The 19,938-nt window shown below is 43.7% G+C and overlaps 1 protein-coding gene across 2 annotated transcripts in view; it reads left to right on the top strand.

The window, feature by feature from the left end:
- Positions 1-3,266: 3,266 nt before the first annotated feature.
- The window catches only part of LOC110538905 (kin of IRRE-like protein 3), a 300,951-nt gene continuing 284,279 nt past the window's right edge, over positions 3,267-19,938 (top strand). For both annotated transcript variants that reach the window (XM_036937674.1, XM_036937675.1), the window contains exon 1: positions 3,267-3,736. In XM_036937674.1, coding sequence (XP_036793569.1) covers positions 3,688-3,736 — 49 coding nt within the window. In that variant the 5' untranslated portion in view covers positions 3,267-3,687. The remainder of the gene's footprint in view (positions 3,737-19,938) is intronic.

Genomic DNA, 19,938 nt, shown 5'->3' on the forward strand with positions numbered 1-19,938 from the left:
TTAACAGTCTAATGGCCTTGAAATAGAAGCTGTTTTTCCAGTCTCTCGGTCCCAGCTTTGATGCACCTGTACTCACCTCACCTTCTGAACAGGCCTTGGCTCAGGTGGTTGATTACCTTTTTGGCCTTCCTGTGACATTGGGTACTGTAAGTGTCCTGGAGGGCAGGCAGTGTGCCCCCGGTGATGCGTTGGGCAGACCACACCACCCTCTGGAGACCCCTGCGGTTGCGGGCGGTGCAGTTGCCATTACAGGCAATACAGCCCGATCGGATGCTGTCAATTGTGCACCTGTAAAAGTTTGTGAGGGTCTTAGGGGTCAAGCCAAATTTCTTCAGCCTCCTGAGGTTGTAGAGGCGCTGTTGCGCCTTCTTCACCACACTGCTCATCATTAAGCTCAGGGCCCTGGGTCTTAACCCCACCATGTGCAACTAGGTCCTGGACTTCCTGACGGACTGCCCCCAGGTGGTGATGGTTGTGTCGTCTGCGAAGTTGATGATTGAGTTGGAGGCGTGCTTGGCCATGCAGTCATGGGTGAACAGGGAGTACAGGAGGGGATTGGGCATGCACGCTTGTGGAGTCTCTGTGTTAAGGATCAGCAAATTGGAGGTGTTGTTTCCTACCATCACTACCTGTGGGCAGCCTGTCAGGAAGTCCATGACCCAGTTGCACAGGGCGGGGTTTAGACCCAGGGCCCCGAGCTTAATGATGAGCTTGGAGGGTACTATGGTGTTGAATGCTGAGCTGTAGTCAATGAACAGCATTCTTACATAGGTGTTCCTCTTGTCCAAATGGGTTAGGACAGTGTGCAGTGCGATGGCAAACTGCAATATCTGTCGATCTATTGGGACGGTAAGCAAATTGAAGTGGGTCTAGGGTGTCAGGTAAGGTAGAGGTGATATGATCCTTAACTAGCCTCTCAAAGCACTTCATGATGATAGAAGGGAGTGCAATTAGGCAATCGTCATTTACTTCAGTTACCTTTGCTTTCTTGGGTACAGGAACAATGTTGAACATCTTGAAGCATGTGAGGACAGAAGACTGGAATAGGGAGAGATTGAATATGTCCGTAAACACTCCAACCAGCTGGTCTGTGCATGCTCTGAGGACGCGGCTAGGGATGCCGTCTGGGCCGGCAGGCTTGCGAGGGTTAACACACTTAATTGTCTTATTCAAGTCAGCCATGGAGAACAAGAGCCCACAGTCCTTAGGAGTGGGCTGCTTCGGTGGCACTGTTTTATCCTCAAAGCGGGCAAAGAAGTCATTTAGCTTGTCCGGGAGCAAGACGTCAGTGTCTGCAAAGTGGCTGGTTCTCCCTTCGTAGTCCGTGATTTTCTGTAGACCCTGCCACATATGCCGCGTGTCTGAGCCATTGAATTGCGACTCTGCCTTTTCTCTGTACTGACGGTTTGCCTATTTGATAGCCTTTTGTAGGGAATAACTACACTATTTGTTTTCAACCATATTCCCAGTCACCTTGTCATGGTTAAATGCAGTGGTTTTCGCTTTCAGTTTTGCGCGAATCCTGCCATCTATCCACGGTTTTTGGTTTGGGTAGGTTTTAATAGTCACAGTGGGAACAACATCCCCTATACACTTCCTGATGTACTGTCACAGCGTCTGTGCATATGCATGTGGGCCGGGTGGTCCAGCGGTCAGTGCCGCACTCATGTTTGCGAGTGACAGTGTGGGTTCATATCTAGCACACTGCCTGTGTGACACACACTATGTCTTTCCCACTGTCTCTTCTCTATCTAACCAATGCAACATTAAAATATTTATTAAAAGACACCATTGATATGCATTGATAGAGGAAATAGCTAGATATTGTGATGTTCTTGTGATGCTCTTTTCCTTCAGTCATCTCTTTACATTTGGGTTTATGGTTTAAGCTGTTACAGATAGTTATGTTGGGTAAGAAATGGCCTTAAAAAATATGACATGATACCTTGCTGCAACGCTTTGCCCAATTATGTCGTTTTACACAATAAAACCTGTAATAGATGTCAGCATTCTACTTGTTTAGATGTTTTCTCTCTCTCTGCTTGTGTGAAAACAAACAGCCCAAGTGATCAGGGAATAGCTTAGGGCTCCTATCCTTTGATATTTCAAAGCTAGCTTGTTAAAATGCAGGCACAACTAAAAGGCACTTATTTTTAGGTGAACACACACAACATGTGTTGCTGTCTCTTTCTCCCTATCTCTCTCTCTCTCTCTCTCTCTCTCTCTCGCTCTCTTTCTGCGTTCATATCAGTCTCTTGAAGGCAGACACATTGTGTTCAACAGTACCTTGCAGGGTTTGAGCTTTGTGAATCTAGCTAGTGTGCTTCTGTAAACATATTCACTTCTTCAACTATATTCCAAGAGAATACAATTTCCTTTGTTGAGTGTGTATTTTCTCTTTATTTCATAGTCCTCTTCTGATTAAAAAAAAAGTGGATGTATTTTTAATTTATGCTATTAAATCACACATTATGCACAGTTTACAGAAGACAGTTTTCAGAATTTTAGTTTTTAGGAACAAATACATATTTTACATTGTGAAGAGAATTATTATTATCATTAGCATTACTTTATCTTGGCAAAAGAACTCCAGTGGTATATGTCATACTATATTTGAATATGGCATATATAATGCCTCTCTCTCACAACAAAACATTTTTTTGTCTTAACAATTATAATATTATTTTACAAAGACCAGATGTTAGAGTGATTTGTAAGTGGCCTTTTTATATTATAAAGTAGGTCTATAGGGAGCCGCTATATATCATTGTCCCATGATATTGTTCCTACCTAGCCTGCTCTTCCACAGATTTTTTCTCTAGGAAAAGCAGCGACGGGGCTGAGACAGACAGACAGACTGGCTGGGAGGCTGGGAGGCTGGGAGGCTGGCAGGCAGACAGACAGACAGACTGGCTGGGAGGCTGGGAGGCTGGGAGGCTGGCAGGCAGACAGACAGACTGGCAGACAGGCAGGCAGGCAGGCAGACAGGCAGGCAGGCAGGCAGGCAGGCAGGCAGGCAGGCAGGCAGGCAGGCAGGCAGGGAGGGAGGGAGGGAGGGAGGGAGGGAGGGAGGGAGGGAGGGAGGGAGGGAGGGAGGGAGGGAGGGAGGGAGGGAGGCTGGGAGGCTGGGAGGCATGCAAGCAGGCAGACAGACAGACTGACTGACAGACAGACAGACAGACAGGGAGGCTGGGAGGCTGGGAGGCAGAGAGAGGGAGGAGCAACATCTCCACTGACTGTGTCCCTTCTCTACTGGCGAGCAAGAACACAAGTGAGAAAGAGAGAAAGAGGAAGGGGAGAGCATGGGAGACGCAATTGTAGAGCAACACACTGACGCACTGAGAGTGTGAACGGCAGAAAGAGAAAGAGAGAAAGAAAGAGACAGAGGGAGAGTGAAACTGTGAGTAAAGCTAGAATGAAGCTGAGCCACCGGCAGCAGGGAAGACTGAAGATTTGATTTTCTGGGAAATAGGAGAGGACATATAAAAAGAGAGCAGGAGAGAAGACGCACACTCTCTCACTGAGAGAGCAGCAGCTGAAGAAGAGAGCTACAGTGCCAGCCCCTCACACACAGACAGACGCACAACTCTCTTTATACCTCTGCTACTAACTTTGTCTCGGTGTCACCAACATCTCATAGACGGTAGGCACACGGGAGCAGACTTCTTCCCCCGTTACTTCTCTTTAATGATGATGATCCCTTGGCTGGTTCTGTTCTCTTGGATGGCTGGACTTGGTACGTAAACAGTGTTATCTGTCTCTCTCTTTATCTGTCTCTGTCTCTTTCCCTTCTGTGGCTCTGACTGAATCGAATGGAAGTGAGCCGCGTTTTCTCTCTTCTCTCTGTCTATCTCTCACTCTCTCCCCATCTCTCTCCATTCTGTGACTCTGACTGATCCATATGGATGGTGGAAGCTTTGTAATTGATGCTACATCTGTGACTTGGAGGGACCGCTTTACTGTAAGTTTGGCTGCAGTTTGATGTGCCTTTGCTATAGCTTCTCCACAGTAGCTCTGAGTGATACTTGAATTATCTACTGTGGGACTGTGGTGTAATCTCAGAGAGCTATAAGTTGCTTTGGTTATTGAGATTTACATCAGTGTTTTTTAATCGATATGAATCCTTTTCTGTGTCCTTTGAAACTGTGAAATGTCCCTGACTTTCTATGTCTGCATCTCATGAATGAGCAGGTGTGCTTGAATCGAAATCCTGCTTACGGTGTTGAATTTGTGTCTGTCTCTCATTGCATTGATCTAAACATGCTGGGCTCATTCATCAGTGTGTCAGAGAAACACTTGCAGAAAGCAACAAGATTAAGCATTTATTTCTCCTTGCACTCTGAGATACCAGAATGTCTGTTCTTAGAAAAGTCACATTAGTTATCTCAAAAAATCTTGAAGTTTCAAGGATAGTTTTGCAAACAGTAAGACATTTATTTTTAACATTGTCATTTAGTTGTTTCTCGAAGATTTCTAAAATTAATTATTAACTCCACACTTGTGTATGCAATGCTGTCACACAAGTGCATGCAAAAATGATGTGTGTGTATGTGTTTTGTGACTGTGTGTATGTGTGTACATGTTTGTGCACGTATGCAAGTGTGTGTGTGTGTGTGCGTGCGTGCGTGCGTGTGTAGATAAGGTGTGTGTGTGTTTGTATGTGTTTCTACCTACACATAATTTTCACAGTAATTCCAAAGCTATGGCCTATGATTGCAAATGGGTGTTGGAAACAGAAGATTTTACAATAACTCTCTCCGTTTCAATACACTCACCCTCCCCTGAACTGACTTCCTCTCCCCTTTTCCTGATATACTCTCCAAGATTTGTCCAATTCCTCTGTTGCACTGTTGAACTCCTATTTCACTTGCTCAGTCATATATCTCTGCTAGTCTAAATGGTAATTCCCCTAATGTTATTGCTGGTCCTAATGTTAAGGTTGGGTGTGCGGAACCAGTCGTGTATGACTGTACAAATACTCCGCCTTTCGCTTTGGACATACAGAGTGAGCGGCGCACCACTAATTTGAATTTGACACCAGTAATAAAGCTTTTAATAGCGCTCTCAGCAGCCCTCTTCAGAGACTGTACATCAAACCTCAAGAGGGTGTCAGCTTTATTGCTTAGTTTTATGAGTATATGAGTGTGTGTGCCAGCGTCGGAAGTTAATATAGGATTTTTACCCCATCTACTCCCCTCAGTGAATTGAAAGTTGGAGAGGTTGGGGGCATTTTCTATGGTTCCCAAATTACTGCTTCATTCTCTAAGCAATAGGCTCACCTATGGGTTAATATCTCTTCTCTACAAGCATTTTTTCTCCAAACTGCAAGCTATCAGAGCTTGGACAACTTCAAGCCCCTATAATTAACCAACATACTGTATATACTGCTAATTCATCTGGCAGTCACTGCTGGATCCTGCTTTACCATTCTAAGGCTCCTAATCAGTTCGCAGGTGAGCCCAAGCCAATCCTCAGTGCTTGCCGCAGACAGCCATATATATTTGTTCTCAGTCGTCTGGGGGGGGGGGGGGGGGGGGGGATCAAGTGCTCTTCCTTGACGTCGCTTCTCTCTTGTGATACACTGATCAAGCGCTGTAGTTTGCATCCATTGTTGTCAGCAGAATCAGAGTGGTTATCGAAAACAGAGGATGAGGAGGAGGGGGGTGGGGGGGTGGGGGGGGGACAAGGCTGCCATCAGTGTCAGAGTACTACAGAATGTTTCAAAGGACCTCTCACATCGATTAATAGCATCCAATGAACACAACTGACTCTTGATTAAAGGTTAAAGTGTGTTGATTAAACAGCCATTCTACACTCCTTCACCTCTCCTTATTCATCTTCACATAAATCCTTCATTCTTGGAGCTCCTGGCAGTAACATTATGGTGGGAGCAGTGATGAGCACTGAGCAGCACCTCTCTACCCCACTCCATCCCCGCCTATGTTCTACAAACTCAACTCGCCACTCAAGGATTATCACGCAGAGATCACAGTCCCCCTGTACTCCCAATGGGGAGGGGTGATGAAGCCTTTGAACATAACTCTAAAAGAGCAATGAAATGGTAATGCCATGTCTGGAGCGTGCTGCATTCAGGAACTTTCTCACTATACTACGAACTAGCAGCAAATGGACTGTTTTCCATGGCACACTGTCAAGTGGAAAGTAATCACGATACCTTTGTCTTAGTATGAACCAGAGACACTTAAATGGTTTAGGTAAGGAAGCCACGTGGAAAGACGTTCACCTGTAGTGTTGCAAAGTTGACCATCAGAGAGCTAAAATCATTATCTTCAAAATAGACTGGTGGTTTAGCCCCTGGGGATTCCAGGAGATTACCTCAGAGTCAAGCTCTGGCACAGGTGAGCATACTATGAGTCAACACCCACTCACACTTCTAGCTACAATCTTTGGCTTTGGATGAGTTTCCTAGGGGCATGAGCACAGTTTATAAACCCAGAGGCCCAACATTGCAAGACTTCCGGGAAAGCTTGCAAAGCAGACCAGACTGGGGTTTGAGAAGTCAATGAGAGAAGTGAAGAATTATTCCAATAGTTGTTCATTTTTCTCGAAATATAAAGGCACAACCTAGATTCGTCCAATTTCTTAAGTAGCTGAACATGTTATTACTCCAACCTCGTGAAAGTGACAAACTGACACGTTTTCCTTTTCATCAATAATAACTATATCGAAGGAGTGCCATTGATTTGAAGGTCATCACATGCACAGTTTGGCACAAGATGACTGTTAGATGACCCTCTGCTAGCCAACATCACCATGACATTGCCTGCAAGCGTGATTGGGGATTTCCATTGGAGAAGCAGTTTCTACACACTGTACAGTACTTTCATACAGAACCACCTTTGATCACAGTTTCACCTCATCTTTTACACAGGAAAGTCCTATTGACTTTCCCAATGGAGCGTGATTGCACTTTTTTTATGCCTCATCCGTCTTAAAGGACAGCCCCCCGATACGTTGTGGTGAACTCAGCTTGATCTTTCTGGTTAAAGACTTGCTTGCCACTATACCCTCTGGCAGTCTGTGTTAACCTATGGACACTGCAGTGATTGCAGTGGCCTCGCTATTCAGATACTTGAGTGAATGTATGAAAGAAAATACACTGCTTTGAGATGTAGTGGCAACTGGCAAGATACTGCTCCAGAGCCCTTTACTCCCTTCAGAATTGACAGCACGACAGTTAATGATGTACGCGGCGCTTCAGAAATGTGCCGTGTGGAATATGTATATTTCAAAACATTGTCATGCTATTCAAAGCTGCCTGTCAGTATGCTCTGTAGTTATTTTTGTTGTTACTGATTTGCATATTCAGTTTGTGACTTGTTACACAGGCAATATGTGCTTGCGGAACCTTTGACATCACCCTCAATCTATGGCAGGAATGCATAGAGAGATGCACAGCCAGATAGAGGCACTATTTTTTTCAGATTTTGCACTGTATAATGCTGAGTAAATCAGTCCACCTTTTAGCACCTTGGACAACACCTGTACATTAGACAGTACCCCTTCAGCACCTTGGACAGCACTCTCACATTACTTTCAATCTGTGGCACCAACGCATAGAAACAGACAAAGAGATAACATGCTGACCTGACTAGATCAGTCACAAACATGTGTACAAACCAGAATTTGGTGCCTATTAAATTTCAAAAAGTGAATTTAAAATGAATGTCCCTTAATTTTTGAATTGAGAATTTAAATTAGCTACCTGAATCGGTTGCACTGAAATTTAATTGACCCCATAGCACCCTGACACACACCTGTGCATCCCATCTACCTGGTTAAATAAAGGTAAAATAAATAAATAAATAAAAATCTCTTTCTATTATATACTGTTCTTTATCACATGCATAAATGGGAACACAGTGACGGACCAGAGCATAAATAAGGAAACAGCAAATTAAAATAAGGTCATGGAAGTGTAGTTTAGCACTGTGCAGTGGGTTCCACACTGCTCCAAGTGCATTTCCCTCTGTTTGCTGATGGATAAATCCACTTCAACCTGATGCCTAATGCACAGGAAACAATTAACAGAAAGCCCCACTCCTGAGACGCCCAACACAGTGTGAGTTCCAAATGCCACCCTATTCCCTTTATAGTGCACTTCTTTTGACAATGGCCCATATTGCTCTGGTCAAAAGTAGTGCACTATATAGGGGATAGGGTGCCATTCGGGAAGCATGCACATAATCGTCTCACCGTAACTGACTCATCAACTCCAGGTCTCCAGAGGGAAGATAGAACCCATAATTGCCACTAATCACTCCAACGATCAATAGGGAATCTATATCTAGCATCAGCTGATCAATCGGTGGATATCCATCAGACAAAAATGCCGGTTATGGAAAGAAAGGTTATGTTAACAATTTGGTGTTTATCTTCTCTCTGAATTATTCTCCTATCTTTACAGTTACATATTTTACCATTGGTTGATCTCTACCTTTTATTGTAAATCAAGCAAAAGGGCTGTTGCATTCCCAGAGGGCTGTAGGAGCTGCCAATAACCTGCTCAGAGAGGTGCATAGAGGTGGCAGGATTGCTTTGGATGTGCATTGTACCTCAGCGTACATGTGACTGCATGCCGAGCAGGTACGCCGCGAGTTTGATGTTGTCTCGCACAATGATTTCATCACTCATTCCTCCTCTGCCAAAGTGTTGCCGAAGTAGTTTGCGGAAACATCAACATCATTTTTCCTATACTATTGCTGCTATTAATCATGGACCTGTCACCGCAGATCTATATCTGCGCTGCACACTGTTGTTACATTGCATTTTCCGGGCAGCATTTGAAAAATGCTGGAGTAAACAAGCCAGCGTAGATATTGACAGAGCTGTTATGTCCTGCACAGGCCCTGCAGAATAGAAGATGTATTTTGTGTCGCGGGACAGGAGGACCTTTGAAGAATTGAGCTGATGATCTGATAAGGGAGGCAGTGTCTGACAGAATTTTCCACCTTCTATTCCACCTGGACAGACTTGACTCTATCTTTCACTCTCTCTCTTTCTCTGTATTTCTCCTCTTCTCTCACACACACTCTTTCCTTTGCAGCCTTTGCAGCCTTGTGCAGGTGGAGAGACCCTCTGATTGCACAACACATGCAATTGTATGAATGGGGGGAATCAGGTTCCACAACCATGAGCTTTTTTTGCAATATAAAAGTCAATTAGCCTTTTAACCCGTACACATGGACTCTGTCAAGGGGAGGGATGGGGGGCTTGGAGAGACCTAGGGAAGCTGCTCACCTTCAGATAATGATGTGTGTTTCCCTGCTGTTACTATGCATCCCTCACAAAGGCATTTGGGCAGCACTTCCATGAATATGGCAACTATAGCATCGCTAGGTTAGCTAGCCTCCCTTTGGGCTCTATTGTTGGATCGTTAATGGCCGGCTAGCTAACTTGATAGCTAACTGGATAGTGAAGTGACCAGTCTCCCTATCCTGAAGAGTCTCAGCGGAGGAGCTTTTCTTATCATTAGCGCTTGGTGTTTGTCTGTGATCTAACGCCTGTGAGGCACCAGAAACCCATCTGAGCCGTGCTCAATTACCCCAGCCTCGTTATTTTGCATGGTAAACTGGGGGCTTGGGGATGGCTGGGGTGGTGGTGGTGGGGTTTTGATGCAATGTTTTTGATGGGGCGCACAAGCAATCACCATGTGAGCTTATAATAATTGTTCACGGCATGTTTCTTTGAACTCCGCCACTTGAACCTCAGCTGAGGCTGGAAGACTGTGTTCAGCAAAAAGCCTTTCTAATAGAAGGCCTCTAATAATGACCCTTTCAGAGGAAAAGTTTGTTCCCAAAGTTTTTTCGACTGATTCTGGAAAGTCAAAGGCTTCAGAAACACTGTGGCAGATCTCTGCCAACTTTCAAGATTGATTGGTGCCAGCAGTGACTTTTGTAGATGGTACATACGAGTAATTTAACGGGATGGGTTAATATGAGTATACTGTAAAGCACGGCATAGTTTGATACCCGGTTGATGTTTTTGGTTGAGCTCTGTCAAAGTGAGCTTTATATCCAAATCATTTCATAACCTTGAATAGGTCAATGGGCTGAATGCACGCCTTCCCAAATCCATTGGATGCAAAAACGGAAGATTGAGTTATGTTTCATGGATAAAGGGATGCACTCATAATGGGCTGGGTGAATTAACATTGAGCAAGGGAGTTCCTCTTTACATGCTTGCTTGGCGAATCCGCCACAGTCGTGGCTTTCATTCACAGATGACATCCGTCACAAATCTCCCAGCCGCACCGGACTCATCCCTTTGCCACTGTTGCTTGGCTTCCGCCCAGGAGCTAAACATCCCACCATCAGCTCACCGACACTCGTGGTGAGTAGAATTTATAAACAGCAACGTTTTTGAAGCAGAATGTAGTTTAATGTAGCCTTACCTTATAGAAGGCCTAATGTCAGATCAGATAGCTCCCAGAGGGAGCAAGGGAGTGTACACTCAATATGTCGGAGCAGAGCATGGCTGTTGGGCGGATGAGCCAGGGGATTTTAAGGGAGGGGTAGGCTGTCTGTCTTTTTAAATGATGCTTGGTTGCGGATGGTTTAGAGGGACAGGTGAGACGGCTCAACCGAAAGTGAACAGGGATCTAAGAGTGAGACGGTGGCAGCTAGGGCCAGACAGCTCTCCTCTTTATTTTCCCATTTCAGACGCAGAGCACTTTGTCAGTCTGAGGAGAAGGGGAGCAGTCAAGTGTTCATACTGGATAAGAGTAGGCAGCAGACTGATACCTTTTCACAGAGATTAAGATGATACACAGGCTTCCAGAGAAGCCTATAGCTCTGTTATGTTCTTTCATTGCCATGAGGTCCACTTCTAACCACTCTATCTATCCCCAAAAGCCACATTTAAAGGCCCAGTGCTGTCAATTCCGTTTTTCTTGTGCTTTATATCATATTGTACATCAGTTGATGGAACTAACACTATGAAAGTGTGAAAATATATGATTAGTGTTATTTCCTGATAGTTACTGGATGAAAATACAACCCAATCAGCAGGTTTGCATGGGTGGGAGATTTGGCTTTCCATGGGGACATCACCATCCGGTAAATTGGTTAATAGATCAATAACAAAAAGAGTTCCAAACTTCTCTGCAAATAACAAACAGGTAGTTTAGTTTACCCCTCCCCACTTAGACCACTCCCAGGCAGTCCTAGCAAAATTCTATATTGAGAAATATTTTTATTGCTAAAATGCTATTACAGTAAGATAATTAATTGTTACCCAGAAATTATTGATACAAAAACGGCTACATTGGGATTTTAAAAATCGAATCGCAATAATTAAACATACAGCAAGTCTGTGTTTTTTTATCACAAAATATAACAATGAGTTTCCAAATTACAATGGGGTTTTTGCTTGTGCATCCCTAGTGGATATTTGTCAAAACTACACTACTGTTCAAAAGTTTGGGGTCACTTAGAAATGTCCTTGTTTTTGAAAGAAAAGCAAATTTTTTTGTTAATAAAAAAACATCAAATTGATCAGAAATACCATGTAGACATTGTTAATGTTGTAAATGACTGTTGAAGCTGGAAACTGCAGATTTTTTTAATGGAATATCTACATAGGCGTACAGAGGCCCATCATCAGCAACCATCACTGCTGTGTTCCAACGGCACATTGTGTTAGCTAATCCAAGTTTAACATTTGAAAAGAAAGGCTAATTAATCATTAGAAAACATATTTGCAACTGTTGGCACAGCTGAAAACGGTTGTTCTGATTAAAGAAGCAACAAAACTGGCCTTCTTTAGACTAGTTGAGAATCTGGAGCATCAGCATTTGTGGGTCCGATTACAGGCTCAAAATGGCCAGAAACAAAGGAATTTCTTCTGTAACTCATCAGTCTATTCTTGTTCTGAAAAATGAAGGCTAATCCATGCGAGAAATTGGCAAGAAACTGAAGATTTCGTACAACGCTGTGTACTTCTCCCTTCACAGAACAGCGCAAACTGGCTTTAACCAGAAGAGAAAGATGAGTGGTAGGCCCCGGTGCACAACTGAGAAAGAGGACAAGTACATTAGAGTGTCTAGTTTGAGAAACCGACGCCTCAAATCATCGGTCCTCAAATCGCAGCTTTGTTAAATAGTACCTAGCAAAACACCCGTCTCAAAGTCAACAGTGAAGCGACGACTCCGGGTTGCTGGCCTTCTAGGCAGAGTTGAGTAGAAAAAAAAACATATCTCAGACTGGCCAATAAAAATAAAAGATTAAGATTGGCAAAGAAGACAGACACTGGACAGAGGAACTCTGTCTAGAAGGCCAGCATCCCAAAGTCACCTCTTCACTGTTTGACTTTGAGACTGATGTTTTGCAGGTACTATTTAAAGAAGCCACCATCCTTTTGACATGGCGCTGTGCATTATCATGCTAAAACATAAGGTGATGGCGGCGGAGGAATGGCACGGCAATGGGCCCCAGGTTCTCGTCACGATATCTCTGCATTCAAATTGCAATTGGTAAAATGCAATTCGGTTTGTTGTCTGAAGCTTATGCCTGCAATAACCCAACCACCACCTGTTCACAATGTTGAAATCAGCATACCGCTTGCCCACAAGATACCATACACGCTGTCTACAATCTGCCCGGTACAGTTGAAACCGGGATTCATCCATGCAGAGCACACTTTTCCAGCGTGCCAGTGGCCATCGAAGATGAGCATTTGCCCTCTCAAGTCAGTTATGACGCTGAACTGCAGTCAGGTCAAGACCCTGGTGAGGACGACGAGCACACAGATGAGCTTACCTGAGATGGTTTCTGACAGTTTGTGCAGACCCACATTTTCATCAGCTGTCTGGGTGGCTGGTCTTAGATGACCCTGCAGGTGAAGAAGCACAATGTGGTGGTCCTGGGCTGGCTGGGTTACACGTGGTCGTCTGCAGTTTTGAGGCCGGTTGGACATACAGACAAATTCTCTAAAACAACATTGGAGGTGACTTATGGTAGAGAAATGGCAATTACATGATTCCTCAACATTTGTGTTATTGTATTTTGTGACAAAAGGGCACATTTTAGAGTAGCCTTTTATTTTCCCTTGAACAAGGTGCACCTGTGTAATGATCATGCTATTTAATCAGCTTTTCGCTATGCCACATCTGTCAGGTGGATGGATTATCTTGGCAAAGGAGAAATCCTCACTAACAAGGATGTAAACACATTTGTGCACAACATTTCAGAGAAATTAGCTTTTTCTGCATCTGGAAAATTTCAGGGATCTTTTATTTCATCTCTAGAAACATGGGACCAACACTTTACATGTTGCGTGTGTATTTTTGTTCAGTGTAATATACAGTGCCTTGCGAAAGTATTCGGCCCCTTTGAACTTTGCGACCTTTTGCCACATTTCAGGCTTCAAACATAAAGATATAAAACTGTATTTTTTTTTAATTTAATTAATTTCATTTAATAATTTTGCACGCCCAATTTTTCAGTTTTTGATTTGTTAAAAAAGTTTGAAATATCCAATAAATGTCGTTCCACTTAATGATTGTGTCCCACTTGTTGTTGATTCTTCACAAAAAAATACAGTTTTATATCTTTATGTTTGAAGCCTGAAATGTGGCAAAAGGTCGCAAAGTTCAAGGAGGCCGAATACTTTCGCAAGGCACTGTATGCATAAGCCTACATTTTCAAGAGGACTTCACCGTATCGAAATCCTGCACGTTTGGCACTTCCCCACAGCTGTTCTAGACATCTTATTCACCCCCCTCCAGTGTATTAACCGAGATATGCAGCAGATATATTTCATATATTGTGTCATACTGCTTCATGTCTCCTTATATAATTCACATCGCTACTTCATTTTTCTTGCTCACTCACTATGCTGCAGGTCAATGCATTCCCCTTCGATGCAACTTTGAACATGTGACAGTACTCTCCCGCCCATGCACTGGCCGTCCCAGCCAGGTTGGGAACTCTTTCTGGGCACGTGGGGTTCCTCCACCGCCAAAGCAGCAGAACTGGGTAGTCTGGGAGGGAGGGTACAGAAGAAAGTGGAGGAAGTGGGGAGGAGGGGGTTCTGGCTGGCTGAGAAGTACTGTGCTGGTATCGAAATAGAAGTGGCTGACTGCTGTGCACTAAAAGGCCTAATGGAGAGAGAGAGATTATTCATCATAATTTTATACCACATCTCTGTTGAAAACTCATTTCTGATTGGCATTCTAGAATGGGCATTAAAAGCAGATATATGGGACATTTGGATGTCTCTGGGACAGATATATGGGACACCTAATCATGACTCAATATGAAGCACTGCACATGCAGACCGTACTTGTTACAAAGTTACAGAAAGAACCACACAAACCGAATTTGGATACATTGTAAATGCAGGTCCAACGAGGAAAAACGTAGCTAGCTAGCATTCATTTGTTGTGGTGAGTGGTGAGTGATGGGATGAACTTGATTTTCCCAGGTCCTTCAATGTTGCAGTCATGACTCAAGAGGTGCTCTGTTGTCATATCCTCCCACATGTTTCTAGTTTGACCAGCTGTTTTTAGCAACGGATATTGTTGACTTCAATTGTCATATACATGCTTAGTTCGACACTGAAGGCGAGGATGCAGTTGCCACAAAAGATTAGAGGTATTTTCGTAAAGTAGAGCGAAAGTAATTTGAGCAAAAATGTTAGTGAAACCGGCGATTCTCAACATGTGAATACCTTTTTTGACTTTTGCATGCTACATTTGGATCAGTTTGGGGTCCCACGGACCGATGCACTCATTTGTTAAATATTTGAACCAGGACTGCATATAGACCATCTAAACAGGACAGACTGGAACCAGAAATCGGCCCAGGTATTTTTAACACACTACACCATTTTATTCACAAAGATACCAATTACTAACCAAATTATTATTATTATGCACACAAAAAAACTATTTAGACATGGCCAACTGGACATGGCATTTGCCCAAACTGCCAGTCCATTTCTACTGATGACTTAAGCTTGTCAGCGAAATGAAGTGTAAAACAATTCTCCGGACAGTCAAAGAATGGAGTATTTTCAGAATGGTAACTTTACATTTTATAACAAGCGTTTCGAATGCCATAGTATGCTCTGCCTTTCAAATTGAATACCAAAGGTCATTGTATCGTGGTTAATAAGTGTAGACCAGTGTCAGGGGCAGTGCCGGTCAGAAAGCAATTCAGCTAGATCCTTTCCTGATTGGCTGTTCATTGGGAGCCTCAGCGCTGGAGCGGAGTCAGCAGACATGACCTAACTTCATTCTGAAATAACAAAGAGTTTTGGACTGTGGGGGCCGAGCGACCGGTTCAGTCGGTTACCGTGGGAGAGACAGCAACTGCAAATCACACAAGTTCCATCACCATTCACTTGTCTGGAGTATCGATTAGGTCTGTCCCTGCTAGGGACTACATTGAGGTAGACGTCTTTACGGATTTACCTGTACCTGAATACCCGAGACCCGATCCGGGACCAAAGTGGGTCCGGATCCAGAATTCCAAAAAAATGTCACAGGTCTGGGTCAGATCTGATATGATTATCACGGGTCTGTGTAATTTTAACTGGACTTCGCAGGAAGGATCCATACAGATCTGAATGTGACTGCTGCAATAGAGAGAGAGATTCTATCATTTATGCTGCTGCTCTTTTCTTTTCACGAGAGTGACGCGTGTATCAATTATTGTTGTTGTTGGCCAATCATAAGACATCAAAGCGTCAATAGGTTAAAGTCATAGAGCCTCCGTGTGAGATAAAGTGAGGAGATATCTAATCAATGGAAGATTGAATAAAGATGATGGAATTAGAAGTTGAAGGAAAGGCTACAACGACCAAGAGCCATCAGGTAGGCTGTTACTATAGAAAGAGAAAGAGCATGCAGCATCAATTAGCCTAGCTAGCTAGCTAGCCAGCATCTCTCGATTTAATGCAGTCAAGACCGGTACTACGTAATAATATTGTATGATAAAGAACCTAGCTATGGCAGCTATTAGTCTACTATAGTGCGAATCGGCTTTGTTGATTTCAGTCTCTCGTCTCTCCCTCCCTCCCTCCTGTTCCTGTGTTACTTGCTCACACTCACAGTAGTGTACACACACAGCATGGTCCCTGCTACAGAGTTACCTCTCTCTACCTCCTCTCCCTCAGGCTTTATCAAATCCCGTTAATAAAGTAGTTTAAAAATGGACTTTTCCCTGCTTCTCCCAGGTCTATACTGAACTGGTCTAATTGTCCTCAGATCGGATCACTATATAAAAAATATATAATTTATGCATATCAGGTCCGGATAGTATAGCCCCAGGTCCATTTTGGAACAGGTCCAAATGGTTGAATAAAGGTTAAATAAAAATGTAAATATACATTGAGGACTGAGGTGGAACCTTCTGGGTTTTCTTTCAGAGGTCAGAAAGTAGTCTTAGTTAGTGAGGACTATGGCTGCATCCCAATATTTCTCCTGAAATGGGCACTCTTTCACTACTTCATATTAATTCAAAGCATTGGATTGGTGAAGGCATGGGCTAGTGGGAGTTTACACCCTGTTTTTTTAACCAGTCATTTCCTTTTCAATAAGTGAGGGAAGTGACCAAGTGCACACTTTGGGAGGATGCTATGATAATTTGGACACAGGCCGTGTGGCGCTGAAAATAATAAACAAGAAATTCAATGTTTTGTGTCAATTCTGTGATATATAAAAAAGCATATGGTTTCAAGAGTTGAGTTTGGGTTATTTTTGTCATCGTTACTAATTAATAGAAATACTGACATTGACATACTGGGCAGGTTGTTCCAATGGATGGAAAAGACAAACTCCTCTGCCATACAAGATCAGTCATCAAAGCTTTGTCTTCCTCATTCAAAAGTTATATGACTTCAGAGCAACCATGATAATTACTATATAGTCAGCGAGTGCGTTCGTGTGCATATACCATTGCTCTATTTGATTCACGTTTTTAACATGAAAAGGTTGCTTTCTGCAATATTCTCTTTGAAAACCATTATATTTTATTTTTTTTACAGATGGTGGATCAAAGAGAGGAGAATAGCAAGCATATTGTAATTGGGCCGAAACAATTCTTCACTTAGTCACCTGTGACTAATAAGAGTCAAGCCTAAAGGATGGCAAAGCATGGCTAATTCCCTGGATCAACAAATATGACACCAGAGCTAGAGACACGAATACAACAATAAGTCCTTCAAGTTATAAAGGGGTTATAACTAGGTTATGTATAAGTCTGTCAGTTTGAATAAATCATTCATATGTGACCGACCAGCTCGATTCGGTCTTGTGTATCAAAATTTAAAATAGTGTTTTTTTTTACATTGGATAAAAGTAGAGACTCAGAGCTAGAAAATGTTTTATCATACACTACAGTTTAGGAACAATGGGAAAGTAATTATGCTTAGAAAGTTGATAAAATTGGAACCTCACTTTTGACAAAATGGCCCTTGAATGTTTTGGTACCTATTCTTTGTCTACACCCATTCGTTCACACCCTCTTAAGCTTTAACCTCACCCATCTCTTTAAGGATTCAAATGTGAGGCTATGTAAAATAAAAATAAAAAAAAATCAAAAATCAAAATCAAATTTTATTTGTCACATACACATGGTTAGCAGATGTTAATGCGAGTGTAGCGAAATGCTTGTGCTTCTAGTTCCGACAATGCAGTAATAACAAGTAATCTAACTAACAATTCCAAAACTACTGTCTTGTACACAGTGTAAGGGGATAAAGAATATGTACATAAGGATATATGAATGAGTGATGGTACAGAGCAGCATAGGCAAGATACAGTAGATGGTATCGGGTACAGTATGTACAAATGAGATGAGTATGTAAACAAAGTGGCATAGTATAGTATAAAGTGGCTAGTGATACATGTATTACATAAGGATACCGTCGATGATATAGAGTACAGTATATACGTATGCATATGAGATGAATAATGTAGGGTAAGTAACATTTATATAAGGTAGCATTGTTTAAAGTGGCTAGTGATATATTTACATCATTTCCCATCAATTCCCATTATTAAAGTGGCTGGAGTTGAGTCAGTGTCAGTGTGTTGGCAGCAGCCACTCAGTGTTAGTGGTGGCTGTTTAACAGTCTGATGGCCTTGAGATAGAAGCTGTTTTTCAGTCTCTCGGTCCCAGCTTTGATGCACCTGTACTGACCTCGCCTTCTGGATGATAGCGGGGTGAACAGGCAGTGGCTCGGGTGGTTGATGTCCTTGATGATCTTTATGGCCTTCCTGTGACATCGGGTGGTGTAGGTGTCCTGGAGGGCAGGTAGTTTGCCCCCGGTGATGCGTTGTGCAGACCTCACTACCCTCTGGAGAGCCTTACGGTTGAGGGCGGTGCAGTTGCCATACCAGGCGGTGATACAGCCCGCCAGGATGCTCTCGATTGTGCATCTGTAGAAGTTTGTGAGTGCTTTTGGTGACAAGCCGAATTTCTTCAGCCTCCTGAGGTTGAAGAGGCGCTGCTGCGCCTTCTTCACGATGCTGTCTGTGTGAGTGGACCAATTCAGTTTGTCTGTGATGTGTATGCCGAGGAACTTAAAACTTGCTACCCTCTCCACTACTGTTCCATCGATGTGGATAGGGGGGTTTTCCCTCTGCTGTTTCCTGAAGTCCACAATCATCTCCTTAGTTTTGTTGACGTTGAGTGTGAGGTTGTTTTCCTGACACCACACTCCGAGGGCCCTCACCTCCTCCCTGTAGGCCGTCTCATCGTTGTTGGTAATCAAGCCTACCACTGTTGTGTCGTCCGCAAACTTGATGATTGAGTTGGAGGCGTGCGTGGCCACGCAGTCGTGGGTGAACAGGGAGTACAGGAGAGGGCTCAGAACGCAACCTTGTGGGGCCCCAGTGTTGAGGATCAGCGGGGAGGAGATGTTGTTGCCTACCCTCACCACCTGGGGGCGGCCCGTCAGGAAGTCCAGTACCCAGTTGCACAGGGCGGGGTCGAGACCCAGGGTCTCGAGCTTGATGACGAGCTTGGAGGGTACTATGGTGTTGAATGCCGAGCTGTAGTCGATGAACAGCATTCTCACATAGGTATTCCTCTTGTCCAGATGGGTTAGGGCAGTGTGCAGTGTGGTTGAGATTGCATCGTCTGTGGACCTATTTGGGCGGTAAGCAAATTGGAGTGGGTCTAGGGTGTCAGGTAGGGTGGAGGTGATATGGTCCTTGACTAGTCTCTCAAAGCACTTCATGATGACGGATGTGAGTGCTACGGGGCGGTAGTCATTTAGCTCAGTTACCTTAGCTTTCTTGGGAACAGGAACAATGGTGGCCCTCTTGAAGCATGTGGGAACAGCAGACTGGTATAGGGATTGATTGAATATGTCCGTAAACACACCGGCCAGCTGGTCTGCGCATGCTCTGAGGGCGCGGCTGGGGATGCCATCTGGGCCTGCAGCCTTGCGAGGGTTAACACGTTTAAATGTCTTACTCACCTCGGCTGCAGTGAAGGAGAGACCGCATGTTTTCGTTGCAGGCCGTGTCAGTGGCACTGTATTGTCCTCAAAGCGGGCAAAAAAGTTATTTAGTCTGCCTGGGAGCAAGACATCCTGGTCCGTGACTGGGCTGGGTTTCTTCCTGTAGTCCGTGATTGACTGTAGACCCTGCCACATGCCTCTTGTGTCTGAGCCGTTGAATTGAGATTCTACTTTGTCTCTGTACTGGCGCTTAGCTTGTTTGATAGCCTTGCGGAGGGAATAGTTGCACTGTTTGTATTCGGTCATGTACTAAAAAGACTAAAGGCTGGTTAATACTACATCTATCGACATGTCTGAAGACATCTGTCACAGTGACATCATGAACATTCTATTGTCATCCAACATCTAACCTGTTGTTGTCGTTAAGAAAAATAATACACACAAGAACTACATGGTGCATGACATCAACAGCCTTGTGGTCCAAAATAGCATAACTGGTGTATT

The sequence above is a fragment of the Oncorhynchus mykiss genome, chromosome 12, assembly GCF_013265735.2.
Source record: "Oncorhynchus mykiss isolate Arlee chromosome 12, USDA_OmykA_1.1, whole genome shotgun sequence".
In the NCBI taxonomy this organism is placed as follows: Eukaryota; Metazoa; Chordata; class Actinopteri; order Salmoniformes; family Salmonidae; genus Oncorhynchus; species Oncorhynchus mykiss.